We start from the raw sequence: 25,060 nt of genomic DNA on the forward strand, positions 1-25,060 counted from the left end.
TGACCAAAAATCCCGTTCATCATTCAAGAACGAAACACATAGAGGTTAAACATCATTTTATTTAGTGATCATGTCACTCGAGGTGATATCATTTTAAATTATGTTGGATTAAAATCAAACATAGCCGATATCTTCACCAAACCTCTTCCCGAAGTTGAATTTAGCTTTCTTAGAAGGGAATTGGGAATGTGTTGTATTGATTAAATCACATCCTCCATGATCACTTCATAGGTAGAGTTCTTTAAGGTTTATTCACCTTAACATTGCCTCTCACAAGAACATGGATTGTCCTCTTAATATGATTTAGATGGGGTGAGAGGTTAGGGACATTTATCTTGGTCATGATGCTTGTTATGATACATTATTTTGGTCAAGAAAAGTGGTTTTCATATGAAACATTCATTTGTCCAATCATAGGGAAAGCAGGTGCACAAATCATGTGCACTTTGCCCTACGATTATGATTGGAAATTTCAAATTTACAGTATGTATAAAACTTTTGTTTGACACCTTGATTGAAGGTTGGTATTGAATGAGAGTTATCATTGAACAATTGGGTACATACTTACTCAAAGTATTAAAGTTCTTGACACTTTTCGATTTTGTGTAAGTTTTCGCTAAGAAGAATCAATTTATGTCAAACTTTATTTTTCCTTGATAATATGAGACATATATAGTGACTACACAAAATCTCCTGATTTTTAGAGGCGTGTCCAATTATTTGTGCATTTCCAATCTTTGGATCTGAAAGTTTTCAGAAATGCAGACATATCAGCCTTCCCAATCGATCAGTTAATCGATTGGGCGGCTTGCTTTTCATCACAGAGAGTGTCTGAATCGATCGATGGATCGATTCAGCGCATTTTGACCGATCAATGGATCGATTGAAACGCAGTTTTGACTTTCCAGAGAGCAATTGGATCGATCAACGGATCGATTCAGTGCATTTGAATCGATCAATGGATCGATTCATCCCGGTTGAATCAATCGTTGGATCGATTGAGACGCATCTCCAAATTTTCACAGAAGCTTTGTGAATTGATCGACCGATCGATTTACCTGCTCTCAATCGATCGGTCGATCGATTGAGAACTTAAAACCCGTCTTAAACCCCTAAATCCGAATCGATCCACTTATTCTCATCTCTTCCTTTTCTCTCTCTCGACGCTGTCTTGCCCTAGGTGATTTTCCAGGCGATTCTTCCGTCTGCCTCGCTCGTTAACTCCGACGGGTTTCTCCGGCGAAGGGGAGCTCTTCCACTTCTCTTCCGGTTCTGCTCTTCTCTCTCGACGTACTGGGCTGCCTTTTTCCTCGTCTCCGCGTCCTCATAGAACATGCAGACTCAAAACCCTAACCCTAAGTAAATTTCTTTGCTCTCCTCTTATTTTTTTTGGGTTTTTGCTCCTATATTTGACCTAATCTATATGTGTCTTGTGTGTCTTTGTGCATTGCATTATCCCTCATGCATTGCATTATCTGCATTTCCCTTGCATTTTTGCATATCCTTCCCTGTTGCACTGCCAAACCGTGTGCCATTTTTTTTACCTCACAGAAAGAAACAAAAGGTTCGTGAATCGGGTGAAGGATCGTCTGTACCTTCCTCACGTCCTCAACCTCCCACTGATCCGAGATTTCCAAATGCTACAATGCAACAAGCCTTTAGCAAAAACACCTTCAAACTTATAACCCCTAGATCCGTTGAATTGCAATACTATAAGACCTCTTGTTTTGATACCTATAATCGGTTCAAGCATTATAAACTTGACTCTTTGTTGACCTGTGAGAGGGATGTCAATGTAGGTCTTGTCTCCGAATTTTATAATAATTTACACACTTATGATGGTGTAAATTATTGCACTCGTGTTGCGAAACGGAGCTTGGACTTCTCCTATGAGATTCTGCGATCTTTCCTTGACTGCCTACCATCCAACAATGATTTTATCTTTTATCCCACTCTTCCAGATGAGCTGCCTCCACCTTTTGAGCATATCAGCATTGCATCCATGCATCAGTTTCTTTTTGGTCGTCCTCGTCCGGATGGACCAAATGCTCAAATCATAAAATTTTCTTCGCTTGAGTTGTCGGCTGAAAACAACGCCTTGTTTAAAGTGATCATCAACTGTCTTTTCTCCATTGTTTCTCGTGACTTAGCCGCTCTGCGACCTCCTCACATGTTTGCCCTCTATGCCATTCGTCATTCCCTTGACATCAACATCGCTTTGAACATCTTTCATTGCATCGTTCATTTTACCCAGCCCGTCCAGCAGACGATCCATATGCCTTTCGGGCATCTTATCACAGATTGGCTGGAGTCCCAGAAGATAGATGTCTCCCGGGGACGGCTGGAGCACATGACTGTGGCTTATTCTCGGATTTCTTCCCGCTCCTTCATGAAGATGGGCTTAGTTGGTGGTCCAGCGGGAGTTAGATGGCACGATGGACGTGCTTTTGGTGAGGGACCCAGGGCTCGCCGCAGGGGGGATGCACAGGCATTGGTTCCTGCTGCAGATGATGCTAAGGAGGATGTCCCCGAGCCAACTTCTCCGACATTCAAGGAGACCGTCGACACTCACCTGGAGGAGCTGACCATGGAGGTAGCCGACCTGCGTTCCATGATGGAGACCATGGTCCATCGACAGACTTCGATGCAGGCGACTATGGATACATTAGTGGATTTAGTGAGCTCCTGGGTGACGAGTAATCACTCTCAGTCTGCTCCCTCCACAGCTCCCGTTCCCCAAGCTGAGGATGCTGCTGGTGCTAACACTGAGGCTGTAACGCCCGCCCTCCCTGCTATCAACAAGGGACGGGGCTACGATACTCTACGTACGTATTACAGCGGAAGACTTAAAATTATTTTTCTTAGCTTAATTAAAACCGAACTACACTAACATGGTTTCATAACATGATAACAAACTAAATAAAAACTTAACATCAAGTCACCCATATTGTATTACATTTCACAAAACCAAAGCATAGTTCTTAAAGGTTTTAAAGCAGGTTTCTTGATTAGTTGCCTAGCCACTGCCACACACATCTTCGTTGCCCCTCCTGCTGCTCCTTTAAATCATCCAGCTTTTTCCTTTATCTGTGGTACAAGGAAAGTAAGCTATGAGCACTCATGGCTCAGTAAGTTCCTTTCCTACTCACTAAAACCAACAATCAGTACATAATCAAATAATGTCTCAACTTAACATGATTTCAACTAGTCATGGCATAACATATCATACTCTTTAAGCATATCATGCAACATAACAAACATTATAACTAGTCATGGCATATCATCACTTAAAGCATAGCATGAAACATAACATAATCATATCATGGCATATCATCTCTTAAAACATAGCATGAAACATAACATAATCTTATCATGGCATATCATCTCTTAGAACATAGCATGAAACATAACATAATCATATCATGGCATATCTTAAATCATAGCCTCAACACAACATAATCATAGATTATATGCATCATGATTTTAAAAACATGTATCCGAAAAACATGTGTATGTCTCATGATCTTTTAAAATCATTTTCTTCTTACATATATTTACTTGAACATAATATCAACATATTTAGGGCCCCGGCTTGTACCATACATACATAACATAGATGCGCGCGTCCTAAGTATATCCAAGGTAGCAAGTCTTGAATCATACTAGGAACTAGGTCAAGATCACAAAGCATGGCTTAGGGGCGTATTTGAAGAGTCCATCCCTTATTAGCCTAGATCACAAAGCAAGGCTTGGCCTAGATCACAAAGCAAGGCCTAGGGGTGTACTAAGGAGCCCATCCCTTATTAGCCTAGATCACAAAGCAAGGCTTAGCCTATATCACAAAGCAAGGCCTAGGGACTGATTAGGAGTCCACCCTTGGTACAAGCCTTACAAAGTAAAATAGCATGTATAAAAATGCATCATTTAGTCACATAGCATAGCATAAAAGTATGCATCACTTAGGCATACATTATGTCATAAAAGTATGCATCACTTAGGCATGCATCATGTCATAAGAAAGTATGCATCATGTCATAAGAAAGTATGCATCACTTAGGCATACATCATATCATAAAAAGTATGCATCACTTAGGCATACATCATGTCATAAGAAAGTATGCATCACTTAGGTATACATCATATCATAAAAAGTATGCATCACTTAGGCATACATCATGTCATAAGAAAAAATAGGCATATTTTAAACACATAGCACATCATAAAAGCATGCATATTCTAAGCACATAGAATATTATTAAAACATGCATATCCCTATCCACATATCATATCATAAAAAGGTATAAATCACAAGCATACATGGTTAAGCATAAGGGTATATCATGTGATTATACTATCATAAGAAACATGGTAACATAGTTAACTTGGGTTCTAAGCTTCCTGAACCCTTGGGTTCCTATCATGGCTGAACCCCCTTAGGTCTCAATTTAGGTAAAAACAACCACCAAGCATGTGAACCCTAAATCATCATCACATAAATTTCATAGGAAGCATTATAAGCATGATTAACTTGGTTTCTAAGTTCTCCAAGTCCTTAAACTCATGTGGCCGAACCCTATCAGTATATAAACAAGGTCCCAAATGTCATGAAAGCATGGAAACCTTAAACCATATTATAGCATTTTTTTCCAAATAGCATAGTAAGCATATTGAGCTAGTTCCTAAGTTCTTCAAGCCCTTAACGTATGTCTTGGTCAATCTTTTAACAAGTATTCATTAGGGCTAAAAACAAACATACAAGCATGTGAACTTGAACTAACATCATGTATAAATTCTTAACAAAACATTATACAACATGTATGGCCGAAACTTACCCTAGCCTCAATTAGGTCATTAAACAACATATAGCATGGGAACTTTGTCTTTCTACTTGTCATATTCCATGTAAAGTGACATAAGTATATTTAATTCTTGTTCTAGGGTTTCTAGGGCATCTATTCCTTCATGGCCGAAACATACAATGGTCCATTTAGGTCATGGAAAAATTATACAAGCATGTGACACAATCAACACATTATCCTATTTTCATAAGAAGCACTTTTAACACATTTGGTTTCATTTCTAAGGCCTCTAGGTCTTTTAAACCCTACTTGGCCGAAACTCACAGAATATAAACTTGCTTCAAATAGCCTAAAAGCATGAGAATTATACAAGTTTCATAGCATGTATAAAGACAAGCATAATAAACATACATGTGAATTGTGTCTTAGGCTTCCTAGGTTTCTTTCCCTTTTTCTTTTATTTTTCCTTATGGCCGAAACATACTAATCTTTAAACTAGGTTTTAAGTGGCCTAAAGCATGGAAAACCTAAGTAAGTTTCATGGCAAAAATTACTAAGAACATCATATACAAAGTTGGTTCATAAACAAGCTAGGACCCTTGTGATCTTACATGTCATATATCATGTAACTAATTTTCTATACTCAATTTAAACATAAGAGCATTAAACAACTTTCATATCATAATATCACAGAGGTCTTGAGCATATTAGAATTTTTTTCAAGTTTTTCTAAACTATCCATCTTATCATGGCCGAAAATCTAAAATAAGAGTTCATGAATTTCTAGCAATGTACAACATGCAATTCTTTAAGAGAACTCTATATTCTATCATACAAACATGGTTATTTAAATTTAAAGGTCTTCCTAACCCTAAGCCCTTGTCTTGGCCGAAACAAATAAATGGATTTCTTTGGTTCCAAGTAACTTTCAAGCAAGAAAACCAATAAAACCCTTAGTAGTTCATGGGAGAAATTTTGTACTAGTTTAGTTAAACAATATTTTTCCCTAACCTCCTTAACATATTTTTGGCCGAAATTCTAGGGTTAGGTACTCCTCTGATCAAGCATCATTTAAGTATAAAAACATGAAGAAAATCCTTCCTACATAGCATAGAAAGAATATCATAAAATAAGGACTTGTTTAAACCATCCTAGATTTGAAAACCCTTTCTTTAGCCGAATTTTCTTAAATTCTTTTCTAGGTTTTCTAATCCTTATAAAATCCGAAAATCACATAAAAGCCTTGTACCTAAGGTATGGTGAAGAAGAAGTAGCCTCTTCTTCTAGTTCCTTTTCCTTTGATTCCTTTGCTAAGTCCTCCTTGTATCTTAGGCTTTCTTAGGGAAAAACTTGGCTTTGGGGCCAAAGATGGAGGAGAGGGGACTGTGGTGTTCTCGGTGAGGGAGAGGATGAATGAGAGAAAATGAGAGAAAAATAGTTTTCTCTTTTCTTGCTCCCTTTTATGTTAAAGGGGAAGAAGTAGCAAAATTAATTTTTGCTTTCCTTCTCCCTTAACCCATTTTCTATTTTTCTTACATTTATTTTATTTTCTATTTATTCTCACCATTCATGATAAAATAAGGGGGAATGAATCCCCTTAATCCCTCTTTAAGTTTTCGGCAAAATCAAAGAGGAAGAGGGAGAGAAAGGGAGGAAGGCAAGTTGCCTTTCTCTTGCTCTTTTCTTGTTTTCTTTTGACTAGCTTTTACTCTTACCTTTATCATGAGTTTCCCTCCTTTTCTATCAATATCTTCTCTCTATCCCAATTGGTTTCTACTAATTAACTCTATGAATTATAATATAAGAGGTTCAAGGTTCAATCCTTGACCTTCACTTCTTTTTATTTCATTTTATTTCTTTTTGTTTCAACTCACTTCCTATTATTTTTCTAAGGCAAAATCCCACATTCATATATTCATCTTACAAGTTTAGTGGGTATTACAGAGGCGGTTCCTGCTCCAGCTACTACTTCAGCTCCTCCTGCTGCTGCTAATCCCCCTCTTTCGAGCGATGATCTTATCGAGTTTTACGTCTCTTTGTGATATATTCTTGTACGACTTATGGATGGGTGTTATGGAGTCCTTATGTGAAATCTCTTTTGGTCATCGACTTATGGAGTCCTTCTGTTATGTGAACTCTATTGTACAAATTATCGAGTTTTATGTCTATCCTTTATTTTGTTTCTACAATTCACGTGGTTACATTTTGTTAATATCTGTGTGGTTTAGGGGGAGTACTCCTTGGGTTATTGTGTTTGCTTAGTGCACATGTTGAGGGGGAGCTCTATTTTTTTGATATTTGACAAAGGGGGAGATATATGTTGAAGTTCATGCTAAATAAAATTTAAATTGAAACTTAAGCTTACTGTGTATGCTCATAATTACTGCTTATGATTTTCAGCGTTGTTGCAATCATTATTTATCAATTGTACTATTATGGTATATTGAAAATTGGCCTAAACTTAAATAGATTGCCAAACATCAAAAAGGCGGAGATTGTTGGTGCAATCATGCCCTGGAAGTTTCAATGTGTTGACAATTATTTAAGTTTAGGTTAATACGTTGGATCTAACATACAGTGTGATTTTCAGGAGAGGTTCTTGTAGGTCGGAAGATCGGATGCAAGGCAAGACAAGTTCAAGAAGGTCGAGGACCGGATTCTTGGCAAAAGAATCCTTGCAGGTCAGAAGACCGGATGCAAGGCAAGAGAAGTCCAAGAAGGTCGAGGACTGGATTCTTGGCAAGAGAAGTTCCTGCAGGTCATAAAGCTGGATGCATGATCCCTCACGTATCAGAAATCGATAGGAAAAATGATTTAGACACGGTTGTGAGGCAGAATGCCTCTGGATCGATCAGTCGATTAATTGGAAGGAAGCCAATCGATCGGTCGATCGATTGGGAAGGATCTGCGTGAAGCACAAAGTGCTTCTGGATCGATCAGCCGATCGATTGGGGAAAACCAATCGATCGAGCAATCGATCTAGGAAGCTTCTGTGTGAAGCACATAATGCGTCTGGATCGATCAGCTGATCGATTGGGGAAAACCAATCGATCCAACGATTGATTCAGGAAGCTTCTGTGCGATGCACAGAATGCTTCTGGATCGATCGGCCGATCGATTGGGGCAATCCAATCGATCGAGTGATCGATCCAGGAAGCCTCTGTGCGAAGCACAGATTTCCCTTGGATCAATCAGCCAATCGATTGAGGTTACTCAATCGATCGGGCGATCGATTCATAAAGCTACGAACTCACGAGCAGTAGTCTGAATCGATTCAAGAATTGCACCGATCGATTCAAACTCAAGTGAATCAATCTAAGTCGTTGATCGTGACGCGATGGTTTTCAATGGATACTTATGAATCGATCCAAATATGACTCCGATCGATTCACGACGACGGCTACGTGAGAAACGGCTAGTTTTCTCAACGTTTAAAGGCATGGAAGAAAAAGAAAAGAATAAGAAAACAAAGAAACACTGTTCCATTGCTCTCCAAGGTCTCAACTCTCTCAAGTACTCAAGATCTTCAAAAGGTGCTCAAGTTCGGAATCTCCCTCTAGCTACTTTCTCAAATCTCACGCAGCAAAGAAGAAGAAGCCTTTCCTAAAGTCTGTAATATTTCTTTTCTTCTTCATTGTGGTGAGTGTGATTCTTTACTTTGGAGAGGAAGGGTTGTAACTGTGTAAGGTTTCTCCACCTTCGGTGTAATTCTGAGAAGGAGGATTTTTGATAGTGAAAGAGTGTGAGTGGTGTCGATCCTTGGACTAGTCACCTCCTTGGGGAGGTGGATACCAAGTAAATATCCGAGTTAGCATTGCCTTCGAGTTTCCGCTGCGCACAATCAAGTTGATCAAGAAAAGAAGTGAGTCATTCTTGTAACGTCCCGCCCCTCCTGCTAAGGCGACGGGGGTTACTTGGACACATACATGCTTAATACAGCGGAAGTCTTACTTAGAGAATTTAAAAACTTTTCTTACTTTAACATTACCATAGACATAAAAGAACCACATAGCATACCCATCATAAATTTTAAGTCTCAATACCCAAACACATACTTAATGTCATGGAGTCATAAAGTAAAAAATATCAACATGGCATATTTCTTATTAAACAAAAGCAGGTCTTTTCCTTTAGCCAATCCACTACCACACACATCCTTCTAGCCCCTCCTGCTGCTCCCCTAGTACATCGATTCCTTGCCTTTATCTGTGGTACAAGAAAGTAAGCTGTGAGCACTCATGGCTCAGTAAGTTCCTTTCCTACTCACAAAAATCGTAAAGCATATTAAAATCACAAGTCAAGAGGCACAAAGACAAATTTATCATATCAAGCAGCATATCATGGCATATCGTAACATAACATAAAGTAACATGGCATAATATAACGTGATCAACAAATGTATCCTGACATAGCATAACATCATCATAAATATCATGGCATAATCATAGAGTATAGCAAGGTAAATTCCTAAACATACATCATGCAACATATGCAACATGTCTTTTGAAAACTTATAATATACATACTTAAACATAATCTCAACATGATTAGGGGCCCGACTTGTACCACATACATAAATGCGCGCGTCCTATGTAGGTCCAAGGTAGTAAGTCTTGAACCCTACAAGGCATACATACTAGGCCCGTTTCTTAGTCCATCGACCTAGGGGCACTTAGGAGCCCATCTCTAACGAGGCCCGTTTCTTAGTCCATCGACCCCGGGGCGCTTATGGAGCCTGCCCTTGGTACAAGCCATACATAAAGTAAAATAGCATGTAATACATATCATAGTTCTTATCCTTTCATGCATATCATGTTTCTTAATATATCATAAAACATGCATATTTGGGCACACAGCACATGCATGAATCATAGCGTACATCATGAACATATCACTTATCATATCATAAAACATGCATATTTGGATACACAGCACATGCATGGATCATAAGCTTGCATAATGAACATGTCATTTTATCATATCATAAAGCATACATAATTGGGCACATAGTACATACATGGATCATAAGCATACATAAAAGAGCATATCACTTATCATAAGAAGACATAACCATTCATGGAATCATTAAATAACATTTCTTGATTCATTACATAGCATGTGAGGTACATCTAGGTTACTAAACCCATATGGCCGAAAGTCATGAGTAGGGCATGATCTCTAGACAACATACTAACATAAAAATCTCATGATATCTTCACATACTAGCATAAGAAAGGTCATAAGCATGTTAACCTAAATTTTAAGCCCTCCTAGGTTTCTAATTCTTTCATGGCCGAAACCTTCATGAAGAGCAATCAAGTTCTAAGCAACATGCAAACATGTAAACCCTAAACACATATCATATCATATTTCATAAGGAACAACTTAAGCATGTTTAGTTTGGGTTCTAAGTTCCTTAAGCTTCTAACCTTATCATGGCCGAACCCTAGCATGTCTCATTCTAGGTTACAAGTAGCATGAAAGTGTTGAACCTTAAGTCAATATCTTATACATTTTCATGAGGAACATCATAAGCACATTTGTTTTAAATTCCAAACTTCCTAAACCCATTAACTCAAGGTGGCCGAAACATATCAATCATGGAACTAGGTTTTTAGTGGCATAAGAGCATGAAAACCACAACTACATTTCATAGCATACATCACAAGAACATCATAAGCATATACAAGTTGGGTTCTAAATTTCTCTAGGCCTTTAAACTAGTAGTGGTCGAAGCATATCAAGCATGAAACTAAGTTTCTAGGGGCACAAGAGCATGGAAACCACAACTACATTTCATAGCATTTATCACAAGAACATCATGAGCATATCTAAGTTGGGTTCTAAGTTTTCTTAGGCCTTTAACCCAAGGGTGGCCGAAACATGTGAGCTTGGTTTGGTTTTTTCATATGGCCTAAAAGCATGGAAACCCTACACAATTTTCATGGCAACATTACAAGGAACAACATGGTAAACTTAGTTTAAAATCTAAGCATCCTAGCTTAAAAACTTAGTGTGGCCGAAAGTTACATGTAACCAATCTTCTATGTAACAAGCAACCATAAGAACATCAACTAGTTTCATATCATTTTATCAAGAAGGTCATGAGCCTCCTAGACTTGGTTTAAACTTTCCTATACTTCAAATCTCATCATAACCGAATCTTCATAAGCATGTAATAGGATTCATAATCAACATACAATCATGGCATAACATTATAGCTTCATATCTTGTCTTAGGAAAAATCTTAGCATGCTTAGTTTTTAGGTTTAAAACTCTCCTAGGCCTTTAGTTCTTCCATGGCCGAACATTCATGAGCATGGAATTGGAGTTTCAAACAACATACAAGTAAGAGAAAAAGTTAACAACATCATTATCATAGGGTACATAACACAAGAATAAGGAAACATGCTTAGTTTGAGTCTTAAGCTTACCTAGTCCTCTTGTTCATGCTTGGCCGAGAGTCTAGGGTTCATGGATCTAAGTTTTCATTGTTCATTCTAGCATGGAAACCTTAGATTAACCTCTTATATAAGATACATGTCACAAAAATAAATAATAAGCATATCTAGTTACAATTTTCTTAAACACTTCCTCTTGTCTTGGCCGAAATTCTCATAAAGCAAACCTTAGGTTTTTAAGCGATCTATCTTCATGGAAAACCATATAAACTATTGTACCACAGGTGAGGGGAAGCTTACCTAGTGTTCCCTTGTTAATCCTTAAAGAAATGGTACCCTTGGTGAAGAGGAAGGAGGCTAGCACTCCTTTTGATTTCTCTTGCTTGGAAGGGTGCACCTTGAAGGCTCCTTCTTGTAATTTAGTTTCCTCTTAGGGAGAAACCTAAACTTGGCTTGTGGAGATGAGGGAGGAGGGCTTCTAGTTTCGGCAATGGTGAGGGAGAAGGAAGAAAAATGAAATCCTTTCCTTTCTTTCCTTTTTATGCTAGGTGGATGGAAGATACAAAGATGAACTTTGCTTCCCTTTTTCCTTAATTCATGCATGTATTTTTCTAATGAGAATATGTCCTCATTCCTTTCCCTTAATTCTTCTCTTCATTATTCTCTTAAACTCCACGAAAATAGAGAAGGAAAAGGAAGAAAGACAACTTGTCTTTTGCTTACTCCTTTTCTTAACCAAGAGGTAAACAAGAGGAATAAACCTATTTGATTTTCTCTTGTTCCCTCACTTAATCATATCCTCACTTTTAACTACAATTCCCATCATTTTCCATTCATATGTTATTCATTATCCTAGTGGTTATCATACATAACTTTATTTCTATCCTTTGTGAGAGGTTCAAGGTTCAAACCTTCACCTCTTCTTTTTGTTTCTCTTATTTCTTTTTCTTTTGATTCTTCTTTTATGCTCTAAAGCAAATAACACCCATATACTTATCTTATAATTTTGTGGGTGTTACAATTCACCCCCCCCCCTCTAGCTCAACCGATCCTAACACGATGCTCTTAGCCTATTCTGCCTCAAGCAGTTTGTCGCTCTTCTCCAGAGCGGCCTGCAGCTTGGCCACCTCAGCGTTTGTTTTCTCCTGAGCAGCGGAAGATTGGCCGCTTGACGCCTTCAGTTGCTTTACTTCCTCCTCCAAATATGCAAGCCAATGACACATGGCCAGGCTCTCCACCCAGTACTACAGACAACAAGCAAACATAAGCGTCGATCGGTAGTGAATTATGCAAATGTAAGGTGAAACTTACCCCAGTGGACATCTGGGTGTGGCTGTTCGCGAGCGCACCTGGAGGCATCATCATCGCAAGAGCTCATGCGTCCTCCAAGATCTTAGCGAGCGGCCCTTGGATGATGATCTGGTGCTCGGGGGCTCGAGACCCAGCGCTCGGCTCGCTAGAGTCTTCGGTGGGCAGATGTAGGATCGTCGTTATGCGACGTTGGCCGCCTGAGGCCAATTAAGCCGAGGTTGCTCAGGCGGACGGTTGGAAGGAGGACGCCAGACGGATGTCGGACTTTTTTACCTTTGAGGACTTCGAAGGTGGTGGCATGAAGAACACTGGCGACGTGGCAAGAGTCCCATGCGGCAGATCTATCAAGGAGGGTGTCCGATCAGACGACACGGAGGCCGTCGTTTCTTGAATTAGAGTTGGGGTCGAAGTTTCCATCCGCTCGACAGACAGTGCACCTAAAGTAGCGGAGCGCGATGAAGGCTCTGCTCAACGCCTCTTACGCCTGTTCAGTGATACGTTAGAGGAGGTCGAGCCCGATGGTTCCTCAACTTGGAGGATCGGACGCTGCTCGGATGGAGGTTGTGATCCCGTGGCTACTCCCTCGCTCGGCGCATGGTCGGCCTCGCCTTCGCTCACTAAGACGGCTATCGCATCGCTCTCATCCTGGGGCTCTTCCTGTGAGCCGACCAACTGCAGGTCGCGGCTCACCAGTTCTTCAACAGTAGTCTCATTGATCGCGACATCCTTGTGCTTTGCCTTGCCAGCCAGACGTGCTCGCAACATGACTTCGGCTACAAAAGAGAAAATGAAATCAATTAACATCAAAGGAAGAATTAAAGGAGCTTCATACCTAGGCTGGTCGGCAGCCGGGTGCGGATTGAACTTAAGCCAAAGATATAAAGGATGCCTTCCAGTAACAACTTGTCGATGTCGTACTTCTGGCTGGCCAACATCAAAGTTGCATTCAGGTAGTCTGATCGACTCTTGTAGCTTTTCAAGGGAGGCTGAGGCGCCACTTTGAGCTACTAGTGCGTCGGGAAGTTTGGCCACTCGGGAAGGCGCATGAAGAAAAAATATTATTTCCAGTGCTTGTTGGAGGTCGACATCTTATCGAAGAATACTAAACTGGCTCGAGACTAGAAGAGAAAAGTCCCCGGATCGGGCAATTTAGGGTAATAAAAATAATGAAAGATCCAGGGGGTAAGAGGAATGTCGTGCAGACGGAATAGGACAATGACTCCGCACAGCAGCCTAAAGGAGTTAGGCACTAATTGAGGAAGGGAAATGCGGAAATACTTACAAATGACTGGAATAAAGGGGTGGAGCATAAACCGCAGACCGGCGGTAAACTGATCTCGGAAGAAATAGATGCAGCCAGTTGGCGGAGAGTTGGGTCGATCGGAGGGAGAAGGCAAAATGATCTGATGATCGGAAGAAATTTTGAAAACATCTCTTAAGCTCTCTGCGTCGCCTCCATCGAACCTAGACTCCATGGATGTATACCAGAGTCTAGGGGTGGAGGCAAACAGCTGCGAAGAACTCGCCATTGCAAAAAAAAAAAGGTGATCGAAGAAGAAAAAGGTTGCTGGAATACCATCGGAATAGAAAGGAAGGCCGAAAAGCACGAAGGCGGGGGCGATTGGAAGGAAGCTTAATAGAAAGAAGGTCGCCAGAGAACGAAAGACGCACAGGAACAGAAAGAAGATCGTCGGAGGACAAAGAACGCGTCGCCGACAGCACTCGAGGAAGATTGCGAAGGAAGTGACGCGGCGGGCTTATAGGCTTCAGGTTCGGTCGACCGGAGCCATCCGATCTAGGTCACAGAAACCCAAGCAAAGTTCGGACCGTTGAATTCAAACCGCCAATCGTCACATCAGTACCCTGTCACATCAGGCGTGAGGCGGCAGCGGGCGTGACATATGATGTTTTGCCACGAGTCAACAATTAATGAAGGCGTGAGAGCGTGCTCATCCTTAATGAGAGGAGATTTACACGATTTCCAAGAAATTTAGGTGACGTCAGCCTGGCTCGTGCTCGCCCGAGACAGCCCAAGGAGAGATTTTTTATAAGTGAAAACCTTTGTTGTGCCGATCGGATGGGAGGAGCTTACCTACAGCCGAACGACAAACTTTAATAGGCCGATCGGCAGGGTGAAGTCGCCTCTCGAGCAAAAACAACACAGTGTCGAAGGCCGATCAGAAGAAATCTACTCAGACAATTGTCCAGTCAGTCAGACTTACAGTCTCCTTCGGCTAGACTTGAGGGGAGACTTGTGATGCAGTGATATGAGGGGCCCTACCTTGCAGCCATGATGGAGGTCAAAGTCAAGGCGGTCAACGCTTAGAAGTCATTTGTCCATCGGACGAGCATGTCCTGATCGAGAAGAGAAAGGCTCGATCCGATATCACCTTTAACTCGGCCATGAGCCAAGCACCCAACGCTCAAATAAGAGGACGACAAAGGGAGCAGTATACAGAAACCGGGCTAAGCGGCTCTTCCGCTCGGTTTAGCAGCAAACTCGACATCAGCCGACCACGCAGACACTTCCGGCCGAGCGGCTATCCCGCTCGCCCCAGCAACAGAGCACGCAGATAGTGGACTTCCGGTCGAGCGGTTATCCCGCTGGGCCCAGCAATAGAGCATGCGGATAGTGGACTTCCGCCCGAGTGGCTATTCCTCTCGGCCCAGCAACAGAACATGCGGACAGTGGAATTCTGGCCGAGCGGCTATCCCGCTCGGCCCAACAACAGTCAAAACGCGGACAACGGAATTCCGACCGAGCACCTATTCCACTCGGCCAAGCAACAATCACAGCAGATTATCTTTGGACATCCTTTTGGGAGCTAGTGCCGCTGACAAGCGGCATGGTCAGACAGGATCGTACGACGGAAGCTTCCACTGTCACTTCAGAGATATGCTCGACCTATTAAAGTACTGTGTCAGGAACACTTTATTGACTAGTTTTTTCAAGGAAAGCTTGAGGGTGCGTACCCGCCTTGGGAAGCATGCACGCGCGCTATAGAAGCTTTATATAAAGGAGGGTCCAAACATCAACGGAGGTATACGATATTTTATTATTACGCTACAGTCTTCTTATTGCTCTTCTCTTTGTTGCTTCTTCACCGAAGACTGATTTGAGCGTAAGAGGATCATTATCATGGACCCTTTTCATGACTCTGTACTGATACTATTTATATTACAGGTCGAAGCAAAATCCATTAGACATCAACAAGAACATTATATCCCTAATATATATTCATGTCATCGACTTTTGACATGATGAGACAGCATTAACAATTAAAAATTTTTGGATTAGACAATGCATGCAAATGTAACATACAGTACGCGGTACATGTTCAGATCTTGCTACACATGCGCATACATTTACAAGCACACATGTCTCTCTGGACACGCCTATACATCACATAGTAGATGACAAAAGGGTCTTTGAACGTAAGGCATATATGGAGAAGCGACAAATGGCTTCAAGCAGTTGGGTAGGAAGCTTGCATGGCGATACCACACAGCCCTTCCTTAGCATCCACGTCCCTTTCCATCCTTATGTAGCCGTTCTCCCCCCAATCGGCACCCCAAGAATTCTTCACCAGCCAGTACTTGCTGCCATCGCTCGTCGCGCCGTAGCCCACCGCTGTGACGCCGTGATCGAGATCAGTTCCACATTCCCCCGTGAAGACGCCGCCGTTGTAGAACTGGAAGGCCGATCCGCTGGCCTCTATCGCCACCGACACCGGCTGGTGGGCCACGGCCTTGCGCAGCGCCACCTCATCGTCGGCAGGCACGTCCTCGTACCCACTGATGGCGGCGGCGGAGGGGGAGGATTTCTGCTTGCTGCAGGTGCCGTCGGTGGCCTGGTAAGGGTACTTGGTCTCGGTGGCGAGGCCGCCGTTGTTGATGATGAACTCGAACGCGTTGTCCATGAGGCCGCCGTTGCAGCCTTGGTCCTCGCCGTGGACGTCGCAGTCCACCAGCTGCTGCTCGGAGAGAGAGATCAACTTGCCAGCGGTGAGCTTGGTGATGCCCTCCATCGCCGCCACTGCCGAGAACGCCCAGCAACATCCTGTTTTGCTCGAGCAAACGAATTAGATTCCGTTGGAGCAATAATTAACTAAATTGTTCCTCCAAATTATGCATACCACACTGCCCTTGATCTTTGATGGGAGTGACTGCTCCTTTGGTCCTCCAGTCGACGCTCTTCGGCGTCGCGGACACGTTCTCGTACATGAATCCTCCCTTCCTGATCGGCTTCGTCGCGATCATATTCTTGAAGCCAGTGTAGGAAGATTTGAACTCCTCGTTGGTCATGTCGGCGAACTGGTTGATGCCCAGCGAGTACTTGTGCTTGCCGGCGGCGTTGAACGAGTCGATGAGCTCGACGTTGGACTTGAAGATGTCGAAGCGGCGCTGCTTCTCTGCGTCATCGCGGTAGACGCGCCCGTGCTGCGCCATCCACCGCTCGTGCCTCTCTGCCATGGACATGCTCTCTGGATAACTTAGCTTGCGCCCCCAAGCGGTGCTTGATATTACAGCGAACAAGGCCGCCAAGACGAGGCATTGCTTCACGGTGAAGGCGGCGGCCGGAATTCTACCCATCAGCTGCTCTCGAAACGCTTTTACAAGTGATTAATTAATCAGTTAATTGATCAACTAATTCAAGCTTAGTGAGAGATTAAGCGACGGGCTTCGACTATTTATAGGTCTGCTCTGTTCTGCTTGTTCTGCTCTGTTCTTGCTGCGTGCCGTGGAATACGTTGCGTTGCGAGATTAATTTAATTGGAAGACTCCGTAATTACTGGATTAATCGTGATCGAGATCCAACGATCACACGTCTCTTCTTTGCGAAGATCGTACGCAGACTTCTGTTCTTGGTTTGAGACGTCGATAATTAGTTAACAATTAATCGGAGTCATTCATGGAGCATCCAGTGAAAGGGACTTCAAATAGACAGAAATCTTTGCACTAATCTTAAAGCGCTCAATTCATTGGTGATCGACCCCATACGCTCGAATTGTTTATATTTTTCTCTTCAGTTATGTTGACAATTCAATAAACAGATGCATTCGTATCGGCATTCTGTAGCCCAAAAGACAACCTACAACTTGTAAGTACATCTGGCTTTCTTTGGGTGGACGTCAGCCACGTTATTCTACGGGCGGTAGTTTAGAGGAATTGAGGAAATAAGATAAAAAAAAAAAAAATTGATAAACTGAGAGAAACTGTCGTCAATAGTTTTACCAAATAAGATCTATTTGATTTAATAATAAAAGATAATTTCTAAAAAAACTAAATAGACGTTTATATTCGCCCTTCGACCCTAAAATAACTTATAAAAAATTAAAATATCCTAACTACTTAAAATTTTAAAATTACAAAAAATACTAAAAAAAAAAAAGTAAAATTTGTTGAGAGCCTTTAAAAGATCCTAAATGATATTTTTTAATCTAAAACTTGATCGATTACAAATTCCACTAGATAATAAATATAGATTTTTAAACGAGTTTCGATACACACAATAGATCATTTTGTTATAATACTCTATTTAAAAGTTATGGTTAGTTGAAGCTCAGCTCCTCCTGTATTAATCATCCTATATTAAAATAACTCATCCTCGAATTTAGAATAGTCTCATCAAGTAATAACCCAGGAAGCAAATCCTTTGACATCAACTATTATCCTTGTTAGTTCTTTGAGAACATGAAACAAAATCGAAATTAAGCGATAACCACTCACAGTGATCTTTCGAAGAAATTGCAGAAGAACCGTCGGACGTCGCAGCTGTCGGAAACACGATCACGAGTAACCGGAAAGTGTTTCAAGATTCACGAGCCGAATCTCAGCCTCTGGACGTTCTCCTTTGCTCGACCAAATCACCTCACAGCTTCGCTTGCCCCTCTTTGATCACCTTCTCATCACCTTCTGTTGCGTTTTTTTTTATTGCTTGGACGCTCCATTTATAGGAAGGTTGAAGAAGATGAAGGGGAAAGGACGCCCCTTTGTCTCCTTGGCGTTTGCAGCAAAGAGGCGTTTGCAGCAACGAGAGAGACGAACCCCTTTATCTCCTGTAACGCCCAACATCTCCCACTCGTCCAAGTCAATCCATAAGGTCACATAGACCATGTCAGTCACATAGACTTCAAGGTGATCATGTCACGAAGACCAAAGTAAAATTAGTCACAAAGACCAAATAAGTCACGTAGACTTTATGAGGATCAAGTCACGAAGACCAGAGCAAAATTAATTAGTTACAAAGACCAAGTAAGAACATCTATTCCATACATTAAGGAAAATAGTTCGTGCGACAGCAAGCACATTGAGCATTCAACTGCTAAGAATATTGTCACACCTTAATTAGCTGCTCCATAGAACGAATCAGAGACATAAATGCCCATAGAACAAATCAGAGACATAAATGACTTACCTTTACCCTAGATTAAATTATTTACATCATTATTAACATCTCTAATCCCTCATATTGACTATATGTCAAGAGCATGTTTAACATCTTCAATCAAATAAATTATTCATAATTACATTTTATGTACTGAACTAAAAATGTAACTGGTACCAGTGAATAAATGTCACAGATGTAAATCAATCTTAATCTTCCATTTTAGCTAGAATCTATTCATTCTAATCAGTCGCTTTCCTAGTTATGTTTCATAGACCGAATCATTCATAGCCAATAGGAAATATGCTAAAATAGCAAACACTGATCAGAACTTCAAGTATATAGCTAAATAGTCACTTAGGGTAAGATCGAGATTAACTTATAATCTCAATGGTCTCACATAGTAGAGAAGCAGAGATTCATTCTCCTACTACCCTTCTTGTCGCCATAGCACATATGGTATGAATCACATGCTATGATGTTATTCTCTTTACTAAAAAGAGTCCATGTTTTTTCCAAATTTAACATCGTACAGATTTTGATCTAGACATACCTAATGTCTAATCCTGAATTCAACATATGAATCCTAATCTGGCCTTTAAGCAGATTCAGTAAATGGTGGGTGCATTTACTCTAATCATTACACAAATGATCTCATCTTGACACACTTATCAAGACAACCTTAACTTATGGGTATGTCTCTATTCATAACTACATAAGTTGCCCTATAAGCAACGGTCTTACCTCTATTTGTACTTAACAAATAGAGATGATTGTCCATATGAGTGGACCAATCTCAATCTGCCAACATACTTATCGAGACTTTTATTCGAATGTAACAAAGACATATACACTGAATAGATCATGACATTTTTCATTTATCAAAATGTCTTTACAATTAGTTACATTCTTCGAAGTCCCAAAGACTTCACATGTGAAATGACTCTTTAGTCAATGGCTTAGTAAAAAGATCAACAAGCATATTTCATGTAGGGATGTACTCAAGAATCACCTTTTTCTGGTCAACAATATCCCTTACAAAATTATGCTTAATTTCTATATGCTTGCCTTTGCTGTGATATTTGGAATTCTTGAAAAAAGCTATTGCAGCTTGACTGTCACAGTACACTATAACAGGACTCCCACTGTCATCAGTAATCTTCAGATGCTTCAGGAACCTTCTTATCCAGATAGCCTCTTGCACAGCTGCTGCACAAGCTACATACTCAGCTTCCATTGTCTACAAGGCTACACAAGCCTGCTTCTTGCTGTTCCATGAGATGACATCACCATTCAACAAGAAGGTATAGCCAGATGTGGATTTTCTGTCATCAAGGTCCCTTGCCCAATCTGCATCTGTGTAGCCACTTAGGCTCATATCTAATCCTTGGAAGCAGAGGCAATAATCCGTTGTTCCTTTGAGATATCTGAATATCCTTTTCACCGCTTTCCAGTGTCTCGATCTTGGGTTTGACTGGAAATGACTAACTAAGCCAACATCATAGCTTATATCAGGACGAGTACATAACATAGTGTGCATTAAACTACCAATAGCACTGGCATATGATTTTTTCTTCATCTCGGCTATTTGCTCGGGAGTCTTGGGATACATACTTTTGCTCAAGATAGTACCTCTCACTATAGACGTCTATTCAATGTTGCAATCTAACATTTTGAAGTGTTATAGTATCTTAGTGATATAAGCTTCTTGAGACAAACCCAAGAGCCTTTTTGATCGGTCTCTAACGATCTTCACTTCTAAGATGTACTCTACTTCTCTCATATCTATTATGTCAAATTGCGATGAAAGCCAACTCTTGACTTCTATCACACACTTTATGTCACTTTCAGCTATTAGCATATCATCAACATATAATGATAAAATGACAAACCTTCCTTTTTTCCTTTCTTAGGTAAATACAATGATCCTCATTGACCATTTCGAAACCATAAAACAATATTACTTCATTAAATCTTATGTTTCATTGTCTTGACGCTTGCTTTAGCCCATATATAGACTTTCTAAGTCTACATACTCTTTTCTCTTGGCCTTCAACAACATAACCTTCTGGTTGTACCATATAGATTTATTCGTCAAGATTACCATTAAGGAAAACCGATTTTACATCCATCTGATGTAATTCCATGTCATATTGTGCTACTATAGCTAGGATGACACGTATTGACACAAACTTCACAACTGGGGAGAATGCCTCTTCAAAGTCAATACCCTCCATTTGGGTATATCCTTTTGCAACTAATCAAACTTTGTATTGATTAATCGATCCATCTGCTTTCCTCTTTACTTTGAGAATCTACTTATTCCTAATAGTCCTTTGGCCTGGAGGAAGATCGACTAAATCTCAAACTTGATTCTTTCTCATTGACTCCATTTCTTCATCCATCGTAACTTTCCATTCTTTTCTAATTGAGCATCTCAAAGCTTCGTCAACTGTTCGAGGTTCCTCATCATCAACTGGGAGAACCATCAATGCCTCATTCTCAATATCAAACTTTCTTCGAGGAATAATCTGACGACTACTTCTTTGAAGGTTAGACTGTTGAGAAACTGACTAATTCAGTGACAAATTACTCCAAATCGGTCTTTGAAGGTTAGACTGTTGAGAAACTAACTCATTCAGTAACAAATTACTCCAACTCGATTGACTAGATTCAGGTATCTCCTGATCTATTGATAAAGGAACATTATTCTCCTCCTCTATCTCATATAGAGGAATTATCTTATCAACTTCACCTCGTGTTGGAAACTCAGTTTCAAGAAAAGTAGCTTCTCTTGACTCTATTTCAGAGATGGTTCCATCTTGTCGCTCACCAATAAAAACATAACCCTTGGAAGTCTAAAACTACCTTATAAAGATACACTTCTTACCTCTGGGTCCTAATTTTCCATGTTCGTGAGTCTTATCATGAACATAGGCAGCTGACCCCCAAGGTCTCAGATTACTTACATTCGGCTTTCTGCCTGTTCAACGTTTATGTGGGGTAGATGAAACTGACTTTGAAGGCACTTTGTTAAGTATATAGGCCGCAACTAATAATGCATCTCCCTAATAGGAGATTAGTAAATTAGCCTGCGCCATATATACCTAACCATTTCAAGAAGAGTCCTATTTTTTCTTTCAGCAACCCCATTTTGTTGTGGAGTTCCAGGGATAGTTAGCTGTCTAATAATCCCTTTCTCATTACATATTGTCTTGAATTGATCAGACAAATATTCACCTCCATGGTCAGTGCGCAAGGTTTTAACCTTGCGTTCCAATTGATTCTCAACTTCGTTTAAGTAATGAATAAAGAAATCTAATACTTTAGATTTGTGAGAAATCAAATACAAATGACCAAAATGTGTGAAGTCATCAATAAATGTAATGAAATAAGAACTCTCATTTCTAGCCTTCATATTCATTAGACCACAAATATCCGAATGAATTAATTACAATGGTGACTCAACCCCAATATCCTTACCAAATGATTTTCTAGCCGTCTTTCCAGCAAAACAATGCTCACATATAGACAAGTTAATCTTAGCATGAGTGCCCAAAAGACCCTCCTTAGCTAATCTATTTATTTGTTCTTGCCCTATATGTCCTAGCCTAGCATGCCAAATTTCATTATTAACATCAGCATTACTAGTAAGAGCAATGTTTGAAAAACAATCATTATTATTATTTGGTTCTACATAAAGAACCATAAAATCATTTGTTACATAACCATACCCAATTAACACAGAGTTAATTCGAAGTTCCACACAACGGCTATAAAAATTTACATTATAACCTAAATCAAGAAGACAAATGACGGATACCAGATTCCGTCGATTCTCAGAAGCATACAAGACATCATGTAGAAACAAGGTGCGCCCACCACGTAGGTTGAGCTTGCAAGTGTCAATTCCTTTGACTTCAATTCTTGCATTGTTTCCTACATATATCCACTTGTTGCCAGCTGGTACCCGACGGTACTCCACATATGTAGCTCGATTACGTGCTACGTAGTTCGTTGCTCCTGAATCCACAATCCACAAAGGATACGAATCAGGTAACAACACTGTACTTGCAACATATTGCTCATGGAAAGAAGATAACAATGGATCTACCTTTTTAGGCTCAGTACAATCCCAAGAAAAACGACCCTTTTTGCCACAGTTGAAACATGTCAACTTGCTCATAGGTCTTTGTCCATATCTCTTTCCTTTCTTCTTGATTTGGTTTTTAACAACAACAACACTAGCCTCCTTTCCTTTTCCCTTTCCTTTCTTAAACTATCTTTTCTTATTCTTGGAACCAGAACCTTCAGCTACAAAAGCTTGACCAGAAATCCTTGTGGATTCAATCCTCTCCGCCTCAAGTTCAACATGGCGTGAGACATCGGTGAAAGTCTTGATACTCTCACTGTGGGTCAGATTCTGTTTCATCATTTCCCAAGAATCAGGAAGGGAACAGATGATTGCTTGCACCTATTGTTCATCGGTCAACGCATGACCAGCAGTCTTAAGCTCTCGAATCATGTTACCCATCTCCCTGAGATGTTGGGCCATGGTAACATTCGAGCATTTTTTATAGCTATCAAACTTAATTGTTAGCTGACGGAGCTTACTGAGACTAACTCCACTGTACTTTTCTCTAAGGGCTACCCAGACAGTATGAGCCAATGGTAATGGCTCATACTCAAATACCAGGTCATCCACCATTGAACTAATCAATATTCCCTTAGCAATGGAGTCCTTCCTTTTCCATGCCTTATAGGCATCAAAGTCACGTCTGTGCTGTGTTGTAGAACCATCAGCTGATTCTTCCATGATTTAATTTACAACATCTAGAACTTCTTGTTCCTCAAGAACATATTGTATCTTGAGGTGCCAGATTTTGTAGTTATCCCCATATAATTTCTCACCTTTTTTGAGTTCAGCTATGATGTTTTTAGTTGCCATGATCTACATAAATAAACATATTATTTATTATTTCATTGTAAATCATATATGTGCAATTATTTATTGACTCAGTGTAAATTAGAGTTAGTTTGCAAAATTAAGTGATAACATTGTTTCCACTCATCATTTGTTCTAATCTAATCAACATTGATCAATCATATTACACACATCCCATCTAATAAACGAATCATTTAATATGAACGAATCATATATATATGAACTAATCATTTCTAAGTTTGTTAACATATAACATAACTTTTCATTATATAATTCTGTTCGTACATAACGACAAAAATTATTACATGACTCAAATATTAAATGAGCTAACACTGTTCGTCCATAACGACAGTAAATAGAACACTAGTAACATAGATAAGCTAGCACTACTCCCACTAGGATAAATGCTAGAGTAACGACCAACATTATCCCTATTAACCTGGGCTCATTTGGGATAATCTCAGATGGGGCAGCTTCAGGATTCTCCATCGGACCCATTTCTAGATCTTCCTTAAATATTTCCTGGTCCTCTTCAGACTCTTCAGGCTCTTCTTCATCCATATGGTGAAGCAGTTCCTCACACAGTTCTGAATTTGTGACGCATCCTTCATGACGTCCCCATACATAGTCTGCTATTACCCTAGGTTACTGTGGCAATGATTGCATTAATGCCCAGATTCTATAACTGTCCAGTACTGAAAACTCTTCTTGCTCAAGTTTCCAAAATAGTCTATCAAGTAATCTAACATGTCCATCGACTCCATAAGCCGACTTATTCTCTATCTCCTGAATCTCCTCTCAGAGTTGGTTTCACCGCACTTCGCGACGAGTCAATGTGGTAATAGTCCGTGTCATCTGAAAAATTGAATTTAAATAAGTGAATACAAAACCGACTAACTAGTACAAAACCAGTTTAATTCAATTTATACAAGCATAAAACCATCATTATAAATCAAGAAAAATAAATCTTCTCGATTTTCAGGAGTTTAAGCCAACTAACCCATTAAACTAGTCGATCAGGAGTCTGAGTCTTAAGCTTAATCTATTGTCCTCATTAGAACTAATCTAATTGGATAGGGATTTCTGACTTATGTTCTGTTATTGTTTAAGCTCATTTGAGTCAATCTCAGACTTATTGATCAAACTTAGGTTCGTTTGATTCATCCAATTGCCCATTGGATTAAGTCTGACTCATTAGAATAAATATAATCTTTAT

At 40.3% G+C, this 25,060-nt stretch overlaps 1 protein-coding gene across 1 annotated transcript; it reads right to left on the reverse strand.

The window, feature by feature from the left end:
- Positions 1-15,823: 15,823 nt before the first annotated feature.
- LOC121993959 (senescence-specific cysteine protease SAG39-like) lies at positions 15,824-17,150 on the reverse strand. The gene is made up of 2 exons (XM_042548183.1): positions 16,648-17,150; positions 15,824-16,571 (listed from the first exon to the last, which is right to left on the reverse strand). Exons 1-2 carry the CDS (start codon positions 17,102-17,104, stop codon positions 15,979-15,981), a joined length of 1,050 nt encoding a protein of 349 aa, XP_042404117.1. The 5' UTR covers positions 17,105-17,150; the 3' UTR covers positions 15,824-15,978.
- Positions 17,151-25,060: the final 7,910 nt, after the last annotated feature.

This window comes from Zingiber officinale, chromosome 6A (genome assembly GCF_018446385.1).
Source record: "Zingiber officinale cultivar Zhangliang chromosome 6A, Zo_v1.1, whole genome shotgun sequence".
In the NCBI taxonomy this organism is placed as follows: domain Eukaryota; kingdom Viridiplantae; phylum Streptophyta; class Magnoliopsida; order Zingiberales; family Zingiberaceae; genus Zingiber; species Zingiber officinale.

Excerpts from the sequence above, each read along its gene's own strand:
- LOC121993959 (XM_042548183.1), bottom strand. The coding sequence starts at position 17,104 with ATGGGTAGAATTCCGGCCGCCGCCTTCACCGTGAAGCAATGCCTCGTC. Across the intron at positions 16,572-16,647 it reads CAAAGATCAAGGGCAGTGTG|GATGTTGCTGGGCGTTCTCG; the intron begins GTATGCATAATT and ends CGAGCAAAACAG.